Source organism: Hyperolius riggenbachi, chromosome 4, assembly GCF_040937935.1.
Source record: "Hyperolius riggenbachi isolate aHypRig1 chromosome 4, aHypRig1.pri, whole genome shotgun sequence".
Taxonomy (NCBI): domain Eukaryota; kingdom Metazoa; phylum Chordata; class Amphibia; order Anura; family Hyperoliidae; genus Hyperolius; species Hyperolius riggenbachi.
In genome coordinates this window covers 122,828,942-122,850,139 of record NC_090649.1, presented here as the reverse complement: position 1 = coordinate 122,850,139, position 21,198 = coordinate 122,828,942, and the positions used below count along the sequence as shown (strand labels likewise).

Sequence of the window (21,198 nt, the reverse complement as noted above, 5' to 3'; positions counted from 1 at the left end):
CCTTTGTCCCTCACCACAACTCTGCTCCAAGCCAATCTACCAGGGTCCCCTCCATAGCAGCTGCCGACCCAGCCAGGTTGCCAGCCTTTGCGCATGTGCAAGCATGCAGCTGCGCACCTCCCATAGCTGGGAGTGTTCTGCGAAGACGCAGGACCCTAATTCTGGGAATGTCCCAGGTAAACTGGGCTGTCTGGTCACCATACCTCAGCTAGACTTGTGCCAATATGTATCTGCTAAGCACAGCTGGCCAGGATAAAAACTAGGAAGGACTGTGGGCAATGGTAACAGAGGGGATGGGTGCGGGGGATGATGCTTGTCAGTAGCATTGGAACACGTACCATTGCCAGCTCATGTATGACAACCACCTGTACAGTCTAGCCTTGATGTATCTCAGTATAGTGGCAAACAGAATTATATGTACATCACAACATGTAGTTCAGATTTAATCTACAGTAGTTCCTGCTGATTTGCTCTGTTGCAACAGCAAGATTCCCTATGAGGTTTACCACTGGGTCACCTCAAGGGCTATAGGGAACCTGAAGCAAGAGGTATATGGAGGCTGCCATATTTATTTCCTTTTAAACTGCACATAAACTGAGAGGGATATGGATGTTTCCTTTTAAAGAATACATTGCCTGGCAGTCCTGCTGATCTCGTTGGCTGCAGTAATGGCTGAATCACACACCTGAAACAAGCATACAGCTGATCCAATCTGACTTCAGTCAGAGCACCTTATCTACATGCTTGGTTGGATAGTGTAATGGTTAAGGGCACTGCCTTTGACACAGGAGGCCTGGGTTCAAATCTCAGCTCTGCCTGTTTAGTAAGTCAGCACCTATGCAGTAAGGAGTTTCTTGGGCAAGTCTCCTTAACACTGCTACTGCCTACTGAGTGTGCTCTAGTGGTTGCCTTGCAAGTGCTTTGAGTCCAACAGGAGAAAGGTGCTATACAAATACTGCAATTATTGTTGTTAGGGGGCTGTGGCTGAAAGTATTAGAGACACAGGATCAGCAGGAGAGTCAGGCAATTGGTATTATTTTAAAAGGAAAATCCATATTCTTCTCATTTTAGGTTCACTTTAAGCAATGCCAGTTGCCTGGTTGCCCTGTTGATCTTCTGTCCCTAATAATTTTAGCCATAGAACCTGACAAAAATCTGACAAGATCAGCTGCATCCTTGTTTCTGCTGTGATTCAGTCATTACTGCAGCCAAACAGATCAACGGGTTACGGGGCTGTCAGGCAACAGGTATTGAACTAAATAGGGCAGCCTCCATACACTGCTTCAGGTTCTGGCGGTAGCGCGCGCGACAGGCATTGACGGGGACAGCGGGACAAACTTGACATGTCAAGAGCATCACACAGCTCGCTTCCCATGTGGTTGCTAGGCAACCAGTGATGGAATCCGGAAGCGCCCTTGCCGCTTCCGGCTGCCTTCTCATGACGTTGAACGTGTATATTTTGTTCCCGCCTTCTCCTTTCACTGTGAAACCTGAGGAAAGTTCCCCCACAGAAGCACCGTACAGCACTTACTCCGAAGCACTCAGCGCCACTCCGCTGTCGCCTGAACTCGCCCCCCTCACGTCATCTCGCCCCGCCCTCCTTAACGTCACCCTCACTCCCCGCCCCCACACACGTCACTGGCCCTTGCCTGTGCCTGCTAGGTGCCGCCCGGTGTCTCCCGGTGTGTCGCCCCCGCCCGGTGCCTCACCATGGCGGCCAGCGCCAAGCGGAAGCAGGAGGAGAAGCACCTGAAGCTCCTGCGGGAGATGACCAGCCTCCCCCACAACCGCAAGTGCTTCGACTGCGACCAGCGCGGCCCGACCTACGCCAACATGACGACGGGCTCCTTCGTGTGCACGTCCTGCTCCGGCATCCTGTGAGTAGCCGCAGTGCCCGGCCTGGCACGGCTGCCTCCCATCTGCTGCATGATCCTGTTATTCCTCGCTGGGGCTGATGTGTCATGCCAGCTGCACAGGCAGCAGTTACCCAAAGCAACCAGTTACTGGCAGCAGGATGCTCATTGGCTGCTCTAGATGACTGTTGTAATGGGGCTCCAGCCTGCTTGACACCTATCTTGATAAATCAGCCTCTATAGTGACCATTGGGTGGTGTGAGCTTCAGTTTGAGTAGGCTGTTTTCTGTACAATGAATGGAATGCACTTGGGCTAAACTAGAATCTTAATCTGATTTGAAAATCATTGGTTTATTTATTACTTTACAACAGATGTATCAGTCAAGCTATCAGGTGTTGCCCAGTAGCCTTCCAAATCTGATTGGTCTTATGCAAAGTTTGGCACTAGTCTACTTTTGGGGACTCTGCAGGAGACCTCATTGGTAAAAGTTGGCCAATCACAGCCCCTTCTACAGCACAGAGCATTGTAATTGGCTGAATAGCGTGGACCTAGTTTACTACAACCTATTATAAACCTAGCAGTTTGAGATTGCTGTCCACCCAATTATGTTGACCAAATTTTCCAGTGAGGTCTCCTGCTGGGCACCTACCGTGTTTCCCCGAAAATAAGACACTGTCTTGTATTATTTTTTTCCTTCAAAATTTGTGCTAGGACTTATTTTTGGGGAGGTCTTATATTTTGTGGGGGTAGCGAAAACCCCCTTGTGAATAGCCAGATCCCCCAGGTCTATAGCCAGATCCCCCAATCCACTTGTTTATGGCCAAATTAGCTAGGCCAGACCCACCTAATTATACAGCCAGATCCCCATCCCCTTAGTGTATATCCTGCCCCCCCAATGTATAGCTAAATCCCCCTCTTGTCTATGGCCAGACACCCCCTTGCTAGCCAGATAACCCCCCCCCCCCCCCCCCCAACTGTATAGCCAGATCCCACTTGTGAAGAAGTTCCGCCAGCCCCCGCCCCCCCCCCACCGCTTCCACCGTGGCCGCATTACCTCCTACTGACCCCCGCTTTCAGAAAGTCACATCCCCGTGCTTGTAGTCAGACCCGCAGCTGATCTGCGGTTCAGAAGAATTGCCGCCGGTGGTCTGACCACAAGCACGGGGATGTGACGTTCTGAAAGCGGGGACAGTAGGAGGTAATGCGGCGACATAACAGGGGCTTGGGGGGGGGGGGGGGGGGGACAGGTCGGTACTGCTGCTGCCACTAGGGCTTATTTTCAGGGAGGGCTTATATTTCAAGCATACTGCTTGATATCTGCTAGGGCTTACTTTAGGGGTAGGTTTTACTTTCGGGGAAACACGGTAAATAGACTAGTGTCCAAAGTTTTAGCCCAGACCAAGTGAAGAGTAATTTCCATTCTACAAAGCTTGGTGTATTTGCTTTCTTAAAACAGAAGGCAATCTGCAATAATTCAGCAATAAGTGAACATTTGTGGTTGCCCACAATGCACTACTACTGAATATGTGAATATGCAAATTATCCCTTTTCGCCCTTGGTAAGCCAAGCAAGCATCCAGAACCGCTGGTGTATAGCGAGCCTACATTCTACAAACTCATTCAAAGTTGGAATTTAAAGAGACTCTGAAGCGAGAATAAATCTCGCTTCAGAGCTCATGGTTAGCTGGGGCACGTGTGCCCCTGCTAAACCGCCGCTATAGCGACGCTAAACGGGGGTCCCTTCACCCCCAAACCCCCCACTGCGACACTTGGTCGCAGACTTGGTCGTTCCTGGAGGCAGGGCTAACGGCTGCAGCCCTGCCTCCAGTCGCGTCTGTCAGCGGCGCATCGCCGCCTCTCCCCCGCCCCTCTCAGTGAAGGAAGACTGAGAGGGGCGGGGGAGAGGCGGAGATACACGCGCTGACAGACGCGCGTGGGGCAGGGCTGCGGTGGTTAGCCCTGCCCCAACCAGGAAGCGCTCCCCCGCATTACGGAGGGGATTTGGGGGATCAGGGACCCCCGTTAAGCCGCGGGATAGCGGCGGTTTAGCAGGGGCACACGTGCCCCTGCTATTTATGAGGTCTGAAGCGAGATTTATTCTCGCTTCAGACTCTCTGCTTGTCTCTAGTTTTGGGTTGTGCTGCAATCATATTACGTGTTTTGGGAATATAAGTCTGTGTGTATGAGTGAAATATTCTTTTGGTACTGAAGTAAAGGAGTTACTTCACTAGACTCACTCAAAGGTTAGTGAATTAAGACAATGGGTTTTGATTTTTTTGGGTGAAAATGTAGCTTTTTATATTGGCATCATTGATGTGATCTGACAGAGTAACCAAGCAGCTCAGGGTGTCCCAAACCACTAGAAGTGTATAGGGTGTGAAAAGAGACAGAAAAGCCCTCCTACTAATAACCACTGCTTAGTGAAATTTGTCTTCTTAAAACAGAAGGAAATTTGCAATTATTCAGCTATAAGTGAACATTTGTGGTTACATATCAATCCCTGCCATGTACTGATGAGATCCAAAAGCCAGAAACAGGCTGTCTACATGTGGGGTTGTTGTGGCTGTGTAATATTTAAAGCTATAGCCTTTCTATACACCAGCGGTTATGGATGCTTGTCTGGCTTATGGGGCGAAAAGAGATAATTTGCATATTCAGTAGTGGTGCGTTGTGGGTAACCACAAATGTTCACTTATAGCTGAATTCTTCCAAATTTCCTTCTGTCTTAAGAAGGCAACTTTCACCAAGTAAAGTGATCTGAGCACCTTAACCTGCCTGGCGTTCTATTAAGATCGCCAGGGAGGCTGCAGGAGGGTTTTTTTTTTTAATAAAAAAAAAAACTTTCATGCAGCCAACTGAAAGTTGGCTGCATGAAAGCCCACTAGATGGCGCTCCGGAGGCGTTCTTCTGATCGCCTCCGGCGGCCAGAAGTAACACGGAAGGCCGCAATGAGCAGCCTTCCGTGTTTCGCTTACCTCGTCGCCATGGCGACGAGCGGAGTGACGTCATGGACGTCAGCCGACGTCCTGACGTCAGCCGCCTCCGATCCAGCCCTTAGCGCTGGCCGGAACTTTTTGTTCTGGCTACGCTGGGCTCAGGCGGCTGGGGGCAGCGGCGATTGGGTGGCACACGCGGCTGGCAAAGTGCCGGCTGCGTGTGCTGCTTTTTATTTGAGCCAAATCGGCCCAGCAGGGCCTGAGCGGCAGGCTCCGGCGGTACTGGACGAGCTGAGCTCGTCCAGACCGCTCAGCAGGTTAACTATAAAAATATTTTAAACGAGACCCCCCAAGGGATATACGTAAATGTTTACTATGTGTGTTAAAGGGGAACTTCAGCCTAAACAAACATACTGTCATCAAGTTACATTAGTTATGTTAATTGGAATAGATAGGTAATATAATCTCTTACCCACCCTGTTTTAAAAGAACAGGCAAATATTTGTGATTCATGGGGGCAGCCATCTTTTTGGTTGAAAGGAGGTGACAAGGAGCAGGAGACACAGTTCCAACTGTCCTGTGTCCTGATCACCCCTCCCAGCTGCACACACTAGGCTTCAAATGTCAAATTCAAAATGTAAAAAAAAAAAAAAAATTAGACCAAAACAGTAGAATAAGAACAACATCAGAAATCCCATCATGCTTTGCACAGCATCAGGGGAAAAAAGCCCGGGCAGCTTTCATCTGTGCAGCTAAAAATGAGGCTTGTATAAGAGAAACAAAGTTCTGATGCTGTGAAACTGTTAAAGAAACACCAGGCCTTTTCAGTGCTGCTGAGTCGATTTTTAGTCCGGAGGTTCAAAGGGGCAGCATTTGTCTATTGGGTTGTTCCGTAGCTCCCGTCTCTACAAAGGCGTCCAACTGGTGTGTGCTGAGAGATGGCGGTTCCGGCCACTTATGCATGCTGGGAGATGTAGCATGCCCAGTCACTGTGTATGCCAGGAGATGTAGTCTTTGCATCTCCTGCCTGGGATATGTAAAGGCATCAAAGACTACATTTCCCGACATGCAGAGCAGCCGGGCAACCTGCATACCCTGGCATGCATCAGCAGCTGGGACCGATGCATCCCCCAGCATGCACCAGTGGCCTGGAACATGCTTGACTCGTAGCCACTTAGAGTTGTGGCCATTCGACAGTAAGGACGCCTTTGTGGAGACAGGGCTACGGAGCAACCCCCATATGTAATTTAATTTAACTCTGCCCCCCACAAATTAGATATCATTTACGAATCTCCCTTAAAGGAAGGTTTGTTTGAAATATTTTTATAGTTAAGGTGCTCAGGTCACTTAAAGGCGTTCTTAGGTGAGAAACCATATACAGATATTGCACATTTTCTGCTTTCTGGATATTCGTAAAGAGATCTTGCACCAAAGTTTCCTGCTGGGTCACCTAATATATACGTGTCAATTTTGTCCCGATATGCCAATCCAACTCTAACCAATTGGAATTCGGTCACAGTGATCGATTTCAAACATATATGGCAAACTCAATTTCCATAGATTTTAGCAGAAATCTTTAAAATGTGGATTGAACTGCAAGTGTTGTACTGGTTGATGCAATGCTGTTGATTTCCCCCACTGCTCCTTTGCTGCCCCCCATCTCACAGTTTTTCTAACATGTCCAGTCAGACTTTGGATCAATAAGCTGCACAAAATAGTTTGAGAGTCAATCAGTGGGATTTATTGGAGTAATATATACCTGACAGATCCGTCATCACAGTTGTCAAATCTACCAGAATTCTATCCGAAAAATTGATCCGTGTATGGCCAGCTTTTCTTTTCCAACATTTGGACTCCCTTATTGGGCTTGATTCACTAAAGCGTGTTAACTGCTATCACAGCAGTTGTCACGCGATCTGCCACGTGCAAAGGTTTGCGCGAGAACGGCGTTATTTCATGTTATAAGCGAAGGTTTGCGGGCGAATTTACACATAAATTGGCAGTGCCAACCTTGCTCAGTAGCTTCTGGTTAAACAGCTTATTGATCAGCAGTCACTGGACTTCATTGGCTCAGTTTTAAGTCAATAGAAATTATCACTCAGTCATATTTCAAGTTCTATAGCACGCAATGGTAGCTTTATGTTGCTTACATACGCATAATTACTGTGGCCCATCAGGGATTGGGAATCAATCTCTCTGGTGACAGTTTGGGTTGAGTGCTGTACAGACTGCAGGAGCAGGGAGTATGGACAACAGTGCAGCGGGGAAGGTGTGTGTTTTAGGATTTGGGATTTATTACATTCATGATAGATGCACTTTAAACAGCAGCGTTGGATTACAAATGGGTTCTTGGACAAATAGAACTATGTCAAAGCTGGTTGCTCATATATTCTTATCAGTGGAAACAGGGCCGTGGAGTCGGCAATTTATGGATACCTGGAGTCGGTGGTTTCAAAAATGTCAACCCGATGATTTTTTTTACCAACTCCACAGCCCTGGTAAGTATTAGACTGAGTTGAGGAGTTGGAGCAATTTTTTGGTACATGGAGTCTGAGTTGGTGGTTTTATAAACTAAGAAGTTGGATGCTTTTTGTACCAATTTCACAGCCCTGAAAGGAAAGGAGATATAGGTTAAAACATGCACCACCCTAATTCCCCACACTAGGTCCACACTAGACACAGTTGCAGGACGGACACTGCAGTCCGGATCAGGGGAAGATTAGGGGAAGTACAGACCGTACTGCAAACTGATGAAAGTGCATCAGTTTCCGTTCAGTTTTTCCCTGACAGAAAACGTCTCCATCATTAGGAAGGAGTGGGAGGATTTTTTTGGGCCAATCATAAAGCTCAGGCTATCCATTTTCACATCAGTTTTTTTAGTTTCAAAGGTTTTTATTGAAATATGCAGAAGATTGCAAAGTCGCATTTCAAAAAGCCCTTAACATAGGGCAATACAGTACATAAACACTATATAGAAAGTAATGGTACAATTCGGTCATGGCATTAGTAGTGATATCAGGAAAATACAATTGGTTGGATGCATACGGTCGTTACATTAGTTGTTGTATTCAGGAGTAGTGCAGGGTTTTTCTGCAGTAATATAGCTGGTAATCAAAAAGAAAGGGCACAAGAGCGCAGACTCAATGTATGGGAGCAAGAGAGCCAGGGCTGCCATGTTCTAATGAAGGCAAGTGTATTGTCATTAATTATAGCTAGCGTTCGTTCCGAGATTAATATATCGCTAATAATATGATCTGTGAGATCCATTGACAGTGTTGGTTGCCTCCATTGACGTGCTATGTGCACTCTTGCGGCTTTGGCTATATGCTGGGAGAGCCTGTCTTGGGGGAAGCTCCAACCCGGTGGCTTGTCTCCCAGTAGTAGGAGTAGGGGGTCTGGTGAGAGAGATTTTTCTAGAGCCGTACTTAGAATGGAAGTAACTTGGTCCCAGTATCTTTTGACAATTGGGCAGAACCACCATATATGGGCAATGGTCCCTGGTAGGCCGCATCATCTGAAACATAGGTGTGTGTTGGCCTGCGAGATTGCGTGCATTTTAATGGGGGTTATATAAGTTCTGTGTAATATTTTATAGTTGGTCTCAATATGAGAGAAATAGCTACTACCTTTTGTGAGGGTTAGGCAGCATTTGGACCAGCGTTTAGGGGTTAATGTGGTACCCAGGTCCCTCTCCCATTGCAGCATTGTTCGAGTTTTCATGAATTCTGTTGGTTGTGAAATTTGGGAGTATATGTACACATCAGTTTTTTTGCCTGTGGAGCTGGAGATGCGTTTTCTCATTGCTTTTCACTACCCCTGCGTGTATCCGTGGTCCTGATCCGTTGCGTGAAAATGCAGCAGGTCCGGACCTTCCGTTCAGGTTTTGAAAACGGGTCCCCGCAAACGCAGACGGATCCGTTTTTTACTTGGGTGAGCCTGGCTGCTATTTTGAACATTAGTATCCGGGACTCCGTTTTTCATCAGGTTTGAAAAACGCAGCCACGGATACGTTTCCAGACATAGTGTGGACCAGGTCTTAAGCGTGCACTCCGCTGATTATACGGGCGCAACATGAAACGCTCACATGGGTAAACACTGGGAGTATCATGCTGCACCAACTCCATTGGACACCAAACAGCTTGAATTATTACTTAAACCACCTGAGCGGCATACCGCCGCAGGGGATCGTATGGCCCCGGGTTTTTTTTTTTTTTTTAATAAAAATTGTTTTATATCATGTAGCTAGCACTTGGCTAGCTACATGTCTCCCCCGATTGCCGCCGGCACCCTCTGATCCCCTCGATTGCCGCCCTTATACATACCTCCCCCCCGGAACCCGCGATGGCGCAACCTCTCCAATAGCCTCCAGCCGTAGCTATGGAGAGGATCGGGACTGCGCATGAGGGCATGACGTCGATGTCAGACGTCATTTCTGACTGTCGCCATAGCGACAACAGAAGCTGTTCGGGGAAGTTGCGGTTCTCGCGGGATCGCGGCTAGGTAATTATAGCCGGCAGCGATCAGGGGGATCAGATCGGTGCCGGGGGACTTGGGCACGTGTAGCTAGCCTAGTGTTAGCTACACTATTTAAAACACATTTAAAACAAACATTTCCCTCCCACGGACGATGCAAAAATTGAATGCAAGGGAGGTTAGAAGCCATGAGATGTGTGACACAGTTTAAACATCTAGGAGTCTCCAGATACTGGAGCTTACCCATTCTGTGAACCCTCAGTAGTCTGTAGTGAGCAACGTGTGTTGCTGGCCAGTTGCTGTCCCGGAGTGGCCAGACTACCCAAAAGATCTTTGCCTGTCCACTGTTCCTCATATGCAAGGGACCCCCTAATACAGCCCCCCCCCCCCCCCCCCAAATAGTGTGGGCCACTTATCTGCTACCTGAGCACATAGTGGAACTATGCGGGCAGTACTCTTCCATACTTTTCACTCTAGATGGCTGAAGGCTTGTTTGATGAATGGCTGTTTTTCACTTATGGTCAAGTCAAGTCTGATTGGGAATAGGCCTGTCAGGATCTGTAGGAAGTGCATTTGGCTAACCTATTTCCAAGCTACATACAGTTAAATGCCGCGTAAGCCCTTTTGGCCTAGTCCAGTCTAGTGTTTACAAGGCTTTAGGGCCTATTCTCACTGGGGTGATTAGCGGGCGATTGCCGCCGATCGTGGGCAATTCATGATTAGTGGCAATCGCAAAACGCGCTGCATGCATCATTTTACCGAAATTATAGATTGTTCACGATCAGAATGCTAAAAAGCGCTAATTGCGATCTCTGAAAAATTGCAAGTGTACAGTGATTTTACTGCACTATGCACTAGCGGTTTGTGTTTCCAAGTGAGAACAAGCCCTAATTGCCTTGAATGTGCATTTAGTTTTTTTGTGTTTTTTCTTTGCTGGAAAATGATTCTTTATGAGCATTTTCACACTTGAGAAAAGGCCTCTTTCACACGGGAGGTTGACCTGCTTGCTTATTAGGCAGTTCAGCCTCCTGGCTGCTAGCAACGAGTGCCAATTAGGTGCAGTTAATATGCCGGTGTTTCTAATACTACACGTGCCATCATTTGTGGTGGTGGCATCGGTGGCAGAAAAGCAATGAGTGGGGGGCACCTCTTCACTGCCCGTATTGAGCACTAGCAGGTGCCCTGCCCAGTGCACGGGAGAAGTTTACAGGTGGGGAAAGAGACCTTCCTCTTATACTCTGGCATATTGACAATTTAGCATGCGAGACACACTGCAAAGAGTGTAAGATTTTTTTGTTGAATGATCATGCCAGGTTTGTAGTACTTACTCAATTTAGACCTAAGGTGATGAGCTTGTCCAGTCACATTTCACTTTAATGGGAACCTCAGTGTTCAAATGCTGCACATACAGTGGTTTGCAAAAGTATTCGGCCCCTTGAAGTTTTCCACATTTTGTCATATTACTGCCACAAACATGAATCAATTTTATTGGAATTTCACATGAAAGACCAATACAAAGTGGTGTACATGTGACAAGTGGAACGAAAATCATACATAATTCCAAACATTTAAAAAAAACCAAAAAACTGCAAAGTGGGGTGTGCGTAATTATTCAGCCCCCTGAGTCAATACTTTGTAGAACCACCTTTTGCTGCAATTACAGCTACCAGTCTTTTAAGCTTCTTTCACACCAAGACGTTGCGTTTTAGGGGACGTTTCAGGTCGCATAACGTGCCCCTAACGCATTGCATGGAGGCGTTGAAGTTGGACGTCAGATTGAGCCGCGTTATGCAGCTCTTGGTGCGCCGTTTACGTTCTATCCTGGGAAGTCCGGATCTTTTCAATGATTCGGATGATTCGAATCGGATCATTGAAAAGATCCGGATCTTTGAACCAAATCTTTGAATCCTTTAACTACGGAAGCAGGGGTGCAGCAGAGTGAGAGGTGCAGGAGACTGAGTGGACATTGAGGGTGCTAATGGGGAAGGGAGAGATGCAGCAGGAAGATTGTGCTTGTGCACAGAAGCTGCAGTTCCTGTTTCTTCCAGACATCCACTGTGAACCAAATCGTTCATTGTGATGATCCGGATGATTCGACTCACGAAAAAGATCCGGATCAAAGATCTGAATTGTTCATGATCTGGACAACACTACAGTGCAGTGAATATTAATTAGCCATGTGGCTAGGAACAATAGCGGACTCTCCCCTTACTGAGCATGTGCAAACGTCTAACGCGGCTAAAACTATGTATAACACACAGCATGCTGCACTTTCATTGAACGTGCAGCATTACACTTAACGCAACGTGGGCACTGTGAACAGCCCATTGATTTTTCATTACTGTGAGTTGGGCTGCGTTACAGGCTGCTCGAACGTGCACCTGTAATGTCCCACTGGGAAAACAGCATTAGGGTATGTCTCTACCAGCTTTGCACATCTAAAGACTGAAATCCTTGCCCATTTTTCTTTGCGAAACAGCTCCAGCTCAGTCAGATCAGATGGATAGCATTTGTGAACAGCAGTTTTCAGATCTTGCCACAGATTCTCGATTGGATTTAGATCTGGACTTGGACTGGGCCATTCTAACACATGGATATGTTTTGTTTTAAACCATTCCATTGTTGCCCTGGCTTTATGTTTAGGGTCGTTGTCCTGCTGGAACTTGAACCTCCACCCCAGTCTCAAGTCTTTTGCAGACCCCAAGAGGTTTTCTTCCAAGATTGCCCTGTATTTGGCTCCGTCCATCTTCCCATCAACTCTGACCAGCTTTCCTGTCCCTGCTGAAGAGATGCAATCCCCGTGCATGATGCTGCCACCACCATATTTGACAGTGGGGATGGTGTGTTCAGAGTGATGTGCAGTGTTAGTTTTCCGCCACACATAGCATTTTGGCCAAAAAGTTCCATCTTGGTCTCATCTGACCAGAGCACCTTCTTCCACATGTTTTCTGTGTCCCCCCACATGGCTTGTGGCAAACTGCAAACGGGACTTCTTATGCTTTTCTGTTAACAATGGCTTTCTTCTTGCCACTCTTCCATACAGACCAACTTTGTGCAGTGCACGACTAATAGTTGTCCTATGGACAGATTCCCCCACCTGAGCTGTAGATCTCTGCAGCTCGTCCAGAGTCACCATGGGCCTCTTGACTGCATTTCTGATCAGCGCTTTCCTTGTTCGGCCTGTGAGTTTAGGTACATGGCCTTCTCTTGGTAGGTTTACAGTTGTGCCATACTCTTTCCATTTCTGAATGATCACTTGAACAGTGCTCTGTGGGATGTTGAAGGCTTTGGAAATTTTTTTGTAGCCTAAGCCTGCTTTAAATTTCTCAATAACTTTATCCCTGACCTGTCTGGTGTGTTCTTTGGACTTCATGGTGTTGTTGCTCCCAATATTCTCTTAGACAACCCCTGAGGCCATCACAGAGAAGCTGTATTTGTACTGACATAAGATTACACACAGGTGCACTCTATTTAGTCATTAGCACTCATCAGGCAATGTCTATGGGCAACTGACTGCACTCAGACCAAAGGGGCTAAATAATTACGCATACCCCACTTTGAAGTTATTTATTTGTAAAAAACAAATGTTTGAAATCATGTATGATTTTCATTCCACTTCTTACATGTACACCACTTTGTGTTGGTCTTTCACGTGGAATTCCAATAAAATTGATTCATGTTTGTGGCAGTAAGGCCCAGTGCACACCAAAACCACTAGCAGATCCTCAAAACCCTAGCGGTTTTTGAAGCAGATTTCAGAGTGATTCTGGGCATGTTTAGAGACGTTTTCTAAACACGCCTAGCGTTTTTGGGAGCGTTTTTGTGTAGCAGATTATAAATATTGTTACAGTAAAAACTGTTACTGAACAGCTTCTGTAACAAAAACGCCTGGAAAACCGCTCTGATGTAGCGGTTTGCGGTTTCCCTATACTTTACATTTAGGCAGAAACGCTTCTGCAAACCGCAAACGTGCAGCAGGAGGCACGTTTGCGGTTTGCTAAAAACTTCTTCAACGTCACTGATTATTGCATAGCAGACAGTTTTATAAAAGGATAATACTCTACTGGCTAACGGCAAAGGTATTTTCTACAGGCTCCCATCGTGTCACACAGATGACACCTAGCAGGTTCACGATTGGCTTCCAACGGCTCATTTTGTATTTTGCCCAGAAAGGTGTTGTCACGGTTTGTCGTAGAGATTAGAGTCTTCTGGGAATTAAGTGTATCCGCAAATGCAGTCGACTCGAGACGCTGTGTGCAGTGTCTGGGAAAACTCGATCGACTACGGCTCTTGGCCAACGGACGTTGTGAGGTGTGCACTCCCATTCATCTGTTATGATGTGCCTGGTGTGAAACGCTGGAGATAATCGTCAGCAACTGTCCGTCAAAACTTGTGCTAAAACAAATCATTTGGGGTGTTTTTTTTTCTGCCCTGTGCCTTGTCAAAGAGGACCTTGCAGGCTCTGAAATAATCGTGTGTGTAATGGAACAACAAAACTTGCATTTTGTTCCTAGAAGTCTGTGTGCAGAGTCCTCCTTTAGGTTCTTGATTTATGCTGCCTGGGAGTCCTGCACCAGCACCCACACACTAAGGCCACATACACACATCAGACCATAGTCTTTTGAAAATGAAAGATCACAGACCAATTTTACCCCCTTCCATGTAGTATGAGAGCCATACCTTCACAGTCTTTTCTATGGAGCTGAACTCTCCATCAGAAAGAAAATCTTTGCAAGTTGCTGCACACACAGATGCTGTACAGACACAAAAGATCAGTATCTGCAAAAGATCTGTTCCTGCCAAAGATCCGTTCCTGCAAATTGCATTCATAGTCTATGAGATCTGCAGATCATCATACACACCTTGTTTAACCTCCTTGGCGGTATGAAAAATACCGCCAGGAGGGAGCGCAGCAGTTTTTTTTTTAAAAATTTTTTTTTTAATCATGTAGCGAGCCGAGGGCTCGCTACATGATAGCCGCTGCTGAGCGGCACCCCCCCGCCCGCTTCGATCGCCTTCGGCGATCTCCGATCAGGAAATCCCGTTCATAGAACGGGATTTCCTGGAGGGCTTCCCCCGTCGCCATGGCGACGGGGCGGGATGACGTCACTGACGTCGGGACGTCATTGGGAGTCCCGGGCCACCCCTCGGCGCTGCCTGGCACTGATTGGCCAGGCAGCGCTGGGGTCTGGAGGGGGGGGGGCCCGCGCCGCAGCAGATAGCGGCGATCGGGCAGGGGCCGGCGGCGATCAGAGTGCTGGCGCAGCTAGCAAAGTGCTAGCTGCGTCCAGCAAAAAAAAAATTATTAAAATCGGCCCAGCAGGGCCTGAGCGGCACCCTCCGGCGGCTTACCCCGTGTCACACACGGGGTTACCGCCAAGGAGGTTAACTGACATTCATCTGCAGATCTGAAAATCCATCCTGGTGGATCTGATCTGCAGATGAATGTCTGTTAAACAAGGTGTGTATGATGATCTGCAGATATCATAGACTATGAATGCATTTTGCAGGAACGGATCTTTTGCAGGAACAGATCTTTTGCAGATACTGATCTTTTGAATGTCTACAGCATCTTTGTGTGCAGCATCTTGCAAAGATTTCTGTCTGATGGGGAGTTCAGCTCCATAGAATAGACTGTGTAGGTATGGCTCTCATAGTACATGGAAGGGGGTAAAATTGGTCTGTGATCTTTCATTTTCCAAAGACTATGGTCTGATGTGTGTATGAGCCTTAAAGGGGTTCTTTCGCGAAAAAAGTAGGCAGTTAAAAAATGTGACAGATGACAGGTTTTGAGCCAGTCCATCTTTTTAAGGGGGATTCTCAGGGCTTTCTTTAGGCCCATACACACGTCGGATTTTTGCGAACGACCCGTCGTTTGAACGTTCCGTAGTTCGCACGTCAAATCCGGCGTGTGTACAGACTATCGTTCGTGTGATAAAACTGGTTTTCAGCGATAACCAGTCTTATCACCCAAACGATAGTCTGTACACACGCCGGATTTGACGTGCGAATGACTGAACGACGGGTCGTTCGCAAAAATCCGACGTGTGTATGGGCCTTTTGTTTTCAACAGCATTTCCTGAACAACAGTTGCAAAATCTAACTGACATAATAGTGTGCAAGTGATTAGGGAGGCCGGCTGGTATCTTGCTATTTTGGCAGTTAAACTGTTGTTCAGGAAATGCTGTTGAAAACAAAGCCCTGAGAATTCCCCTTAAAAAGATGGACTGGCCCAAAACCTGTCATCTGTCACATTTTTTAACTGCCTACTTTTTTCGCGAAAGAACCCCTTCAGGGCCCGTTTCCACTATAGCGTTGCGGAATCGAATCACCGCAGGCAAAATCGCATGCGGGTGCGATTCCGCATGCGTTTTTTGCCGCGATTTCGCATGCGATCTCGCATAGGTTAGGGTGATGCGATTTTAACCATGTCACTGCCTGTGTGAATTAACATGGGTACCTATGCGAAATCGCATGCGAAATCGCGGCAAAAAACGCATGGGGAAAACGCATGCGATTTCCCTATTAAATACATTGTGTGCGATTCGCCTGCATTCCACACGCAGGCGAATTCTGAGGCCCCTACCCTGCAGATTTTTTCTGCACAGAAAAACGTGCGGGGAAACGCACAAGTGGAAACAGTCCCATCCACTTGTACTGACTGTGCGAATCCGCATGCGGGCAACGCATGCGGATTCGCGATAGTGGAAACGGGCCCTTAAGGTGTGCAGTTCGTTCTTTTTCATTAAGTTGATATAAAACATCTGAAATTATGGTGGCCTTGGAAGATATGCATTTGTACTTTGGGTCCCAGTTAGGAACTAATTGTGTGGTTAGAAAGGACAAGCAAGCAGTCTTGACTTTTTAGCCCTTTTTTTTTTTTTTTTTTTTTACTGGAAATTCAAAGTACTGAAACAATGAAAAAATACTTTATAGAATTGTATGTCCTCTTTTGAGGGAAGTCCTAAGTGCTTCTGGTCTAATTGTTATTGCTTGAGGCCTGGAACCCACTGAAATCAGCAAACGCAAAACGCAACCGCTAGCGTTTTGTCTGAGCGGTTTGCAAGCGGATTCATGCGCGTTTTTGGTCGTGTTTTGCAACATTGTATTTTTTTCCCCAGCGGGTGCCTAGCGTTTTGCGTTTTTATCCTGATTGGTCCTGTGAATTATTTTTCATTTTGTTAGTGTGCTGAACCGCAAAACGCTAGCAAAACCGCTCAGTTTAGGTTTTGCTGAGCGTTTCCGCTAGCGGTTCAATACTTTACATTGAAGCGCTAACGCTCCCAAAATGCTGCACGTCCTGCGTTTGCGTTTCTGAGAAACGCAAGCGCTCCTGTGGAAGTTGCCCCATCCATTAACATTAGCCCAGCGTTTTGGCAAACTTCTAGCGTATCGCAGTGCTGCCAAAACGCTGCCAAAAGCGCTCCTGTGGGTTCCAGCCCTGACTTTGTGTGCTGCACAGTACTGTTTGCATTGTATCAATCTGTGATGGATGCTGTTTATTTCATAGTGTGTGTACGGAGGGGCGGGGAGCTTCTTGTGAACAGTTCAAAGGTTGTGACATGTCATAAGGCAGCTGGTTTTTTTTTTTTTTTTTTCTTTTTGTTTTTTTTTACTTTGGACACAATAAAATGCATCATTCTGTTCTATGTTCATGCTTTAAAGGACCACTACAGCAAAAAAATTTAAAATGCATGTTAACACATACAGATAAGAAGTTTTTTTTTTCCCAGAGTAAAATGAGCTATACATTACTTTTCTCACATCTTGCTGTCATTTACAGTAGGTAGTAGAAATTTGGCAGAACCGACAGGTTTTGGTCTAGTCCATCTCTTCAAGGGGATTCTCAGCATGGCCTTTAAGCCCCATCTACACGATACAATTCTTTGTGCGATTGGATTACAATTCTATTTACTATCCGATTAAATCAGACATGTCCGATCGGGATTCGATTTGCCATTAAATGGCAAATCAAATTAAATTGAATCGAATCCCGATCGGACATGTCAGATTTAATCGGATTGTAAATAGAATTGTAATCCAATCGCACAAAGAATCGTATCATGTAGATGGGGCTTACTTTTTTATTGAGACAACCATTGAAAAGGATTTATATACGGTAAATATGCTGGTCAGGCTCCCAGCTGGCAGCACACAGTTAGATGCCATTTACCAAGTGCTTTTTGAAAATAAAGAAACCGCTGAGAATCCCCCATGAGATGGGCTAGTCCAAAACCTGTCGGTTCTGTCAGATTTCTACTACTTACTGAAAGTGACAGAAACCTAGGAGATGAGTAATGTATGGCTCATTTTACTCTGGAAGAAATGTACTACTTATGTGTAGGTGTTTCCTTTTATTTTATGTTTTTAAAATTTTCACAATAGTGGTCCTTTAATATAGCAATTCATTTTCCTCTTCAGTATGCAGGTTGTTTAATTTTTTAGTATTTATTTGCCAAATTATGTTGTGGTTCTGCTTTCCTTTGTAGGTAAACTTAAATATATGCAAACAGAAATGCCCATTTTTTGTCGTCTGCTGCTGTACCTATTTAGTTGAAATAATTATAAATTGAGAAGTTGTCCTTCTTTCAGCTTTAGTAGTTAGTCCCACATCTGGAAAAAGCGTGATGCTGATGTAAACAGAACCTATGATTTGCAGATTGTTCTAAATAAACAGCTCAAAATATTACAAGTAGAGGGTGAGTATAACGGCCAGGCAAGTAGCATTTATTAAATGGGAATTCAATAGCTAAAGTGCCCTTTACACTAAACTAACTAGAAGGTTTCTCTAATTGAAATACGTAGGAGAGAATCCTTATCATGAATCTTGAATCATCTTGAATCAAGATGATACCATTTATTGGCTAAAGTCAGGGGCCAACCTCAATGTCTGGTGATCACCTCTCTCCCTTATAAAGTTCTCAGTTGTCTAATAGCCCCCTCCATCCCTTATACAGTTTCCTGGTGTCTAGTTGCCCCTCCTTACCCTATACAGCTCCCTGGTGTCTACTGGGCCTCCTTCCTCCCCTATACAGTTCACTGGTGTCTAGTGGCTTCTTTCTTACCCTGTAAAGTTCCCTGGTGTCTAGTGGTCCCTTTCTTCCCCTCTACAGTTCCCTGGTGTCTAGTGGTCCCTTTCTTCCCCTCTACAGTTCCCTGGTGTCTAGTGGTCCTCCCTCCCCTAAATAGTTTCCTGGTGTCTAGTGGCCCTCTCCTTCCCCTATACAGTTTTCTGGTGTCTAGTGGCCCCCTCCCTCTTATGGCATCTCTAGTGATCTAGGGCTTCCCTGCCTAATATAGCTTCTCTGTGGGTCTAGAGTGGGCCAAACATAATGCAAAGTGGGGAAACCACCTGTGGGACAAATCTGATGGCTCCAAGGACTAGATTTGTCTCCCAGTTTGACATGTATTTTGTATACTGACAAAATGTTAAAACACGCAGCTTTATATACACTGGAGATACAAAGTAGAAACCGTCTTTTGCAAACATAAATGTCATAAGATGTCATGGCTCAGCTTCTAACAATTACAATACATTTTCCATCATGCTGGTCCTCTGTTGTAGGGATTTTGATGAGTGGCTTAGTGGCATGCTTGTGGGGCGGCTCAGCCTCTAATCTCATGAGCAAAATGCACCTTCTTGTTGCAATGTAATGCAGCTATATGGCAGCAAGTGTAGGCACCCATTTTTTAGCTGGTGCTGCATTTAAACAGCAGCTGAACATGACCATGTGACCTGGATCGCAGAACGTATGGCGTTGCTAAAAATCTGACTGAAACGCATATAATGTGATCGAGGCCTCAGGTTGACCTGATTAAACTGAAAGAGAACTGAAATCAAAGGTCCCTAAACACTACCCTTAGGAGCTGTACACATGAGCCCATTCATAGGAAGCCTTTTGGACAGTTATTCCAACTGATTTCCTGATTGGTGAGGACGCCCTACCATACACACTCTGTAGTGTAGCTCTTCTGACTAAGGCATTGTTCTGAGCCTTTCCTGACGGCTTCTGTATACATCAGTCGTTTAGCTATGTATGTACATTGTGTGACATGCAGGATTGATCAATATTTAACACCATAGCCAATTGCTCAGTGAACGGAAAACAATTTATTGGTAATTTCCATTTGGTCTGCTGATGAATTTACTTCTGATCAATGAAATTACCAGACTGTCCTGCTGATCTTTCTTGTTTAAGTAGTGTCTGACAAAAAGTCACTGGGAATACAAATACCAGTTTTGTATGGCAACTTGGGGAACAGTTTGCCCAGTTGTTTGTTGATTTCACTATGATCGAATCTGCAGGAAATCAATGCCACACAAATGTCATCTCGATTTCTGATCGTTTTTATCCTAAAATTGATTTGAAGTATTGGAATGGATTGAAGATTTTGATTCATTGGGAGTGGTGGTTGATCGCCGACCCAAATCTGTACATGCATGGCTACCTTTAGTGTATCCCTTCCTTGAAGTAAGTTATCACAGCAAATCATAACCTTACGGATATATCACCTGATGAAAGAGATTACCTGCTTCTCCATGAGTTCTATAATTGCCTACCACTACAATCTGTCTATAAATGATGGAAAGGTGTGAAATCCATTAAATAGCAGTAAAAAAAAAAGAATGCAGACCCCAATGCTACACAAGTTACTTAAAGGACCACTATAAAGAAAAATGTAAAGTACATGTAAACACCTACAACTAAGAAGTACATTATTTCCAGTGTAAAAAGAGATATACATTTATTTTCTCCTATGTTGCTGTCACTTACAGTAGGTAGTAGAAATCTAACAGAATTGATAGGTTTTGAACTAGCCTCTTGGGTTATTTTCAGGGTTTTCTGCATTTTCAAAAGCACTTAGTAAATGGCAGTTACTCAATCCAACATCCAAAGTAGTGGGCAGGGGTGCGACGTGTATCTTTGTATAGATATCTTGCAGGGATTGCTTTTGTAAAGGATAAACACAATACTAAAAATCCCCTATGATGAGATGGACTAGTACAAAACCTGTCTGTTCTGTCAGATCTCTACTACTTACTGTATGTGACAGCAACATAGGAGAAAAGTCATGTATGGCTCATTTTACTCAGGAAGAAATGTACTTCTTATTTGTATGTATTTTACATGTTGCATGTATTTGTGTTAAATGTATGTTCAATTTTACATTTTTGTGATAGTGGTTCTTCAAGTTGTATTTCAAAACCACTAGTAGACTGAGAAGTTAGTATAAGGTCATTTTAGAATTTGTCCCTGATATTTGGCATATTTTCCTGTTTTTGTGTAGCTCAGATCAGATCAGGCCATTGAATGTCACTTGGCTGGAGTGGTTTTACCAACGCAGTTTTTTTCCCAAAAGAAAAAAAGCTTGTGGTTCATTTATCCATAGCTTAGTGATTGCTATCATTAGCATGTTCATGCGAAACAGTGTTCTGTGTTGGACATTTTTTTTTTGCAGACGCATTAATCCTTAAGACCTAATCTAAAAGCCTGTATTTATCATTATATTACAGCTGTATGTTCCCATTTATGGTTCTGCTTATCAGGCTTATACAGCACAGAGGTTAGGTTTCCTAGGTGAAGCTGTTGAATGGCAGCCTTCATACCCTGTGGGTTTAAAAAAAGATGTCCTTGACAAGTTGGTCACATGACTTGCCTATTGCTGTATTCAGGAATTGAGGTGCTTGCACACAGAAGGTGGAAGGAGTAGACTAATGCACTCGGGTTTAGGATCTTTTAAAGCCGACCTGAACTCAGAACTTCCTCTCTACTCTAAAAGATACGCAACAGCATACCTTTAAAAAAATTTCTTTGTTACAGCTGATACAAGTTCTAAAATAAATCTGCATTGTCTCTACTTCCTACTTTCATGAAAGCAGACCTGTTGTTAATATCCTTTGTTTACCTATTATATTTTCTGCCGTGGCAGGCAGC

The 21,198-nt window shown here is 45.3% G+C and overlaps 1 protein-coding gene across 9 annotated transcripts in view; it reads left to right on the top strand.

Moving 5' to 3' along the window:
- Nucleotides 1-1,438: 1,438 nt before the first annotated feature.
- Nucleotides 1,439-21,198, top strand: part of AGFG1 (ArfGAP with FG repeats 1) — a 169,444-nt gene continuing 149,684 nt past the window's right edge. For 2 of the 9 annotated variants that reach the window (XM_068280525.1, XM_068280518.1), the window contains exon 1: nt 1,440-1,877. In XM_068280525.1, coding sequence (XP_068136626.1) covers nt 1,711-1,877 — 167 coding nt within the window. In that variant the 5' untranslated portion in view covers nt 1,440-1,710. Of the gene's footprint in view, nt 1,878-21,198 lie in introns of all 9 variants that reach the window. The other 7 variants (XM_068280517.1, XM_068280521.1, XM_068280524.1 and 4 more) reach the window with 5 other exon arrangements.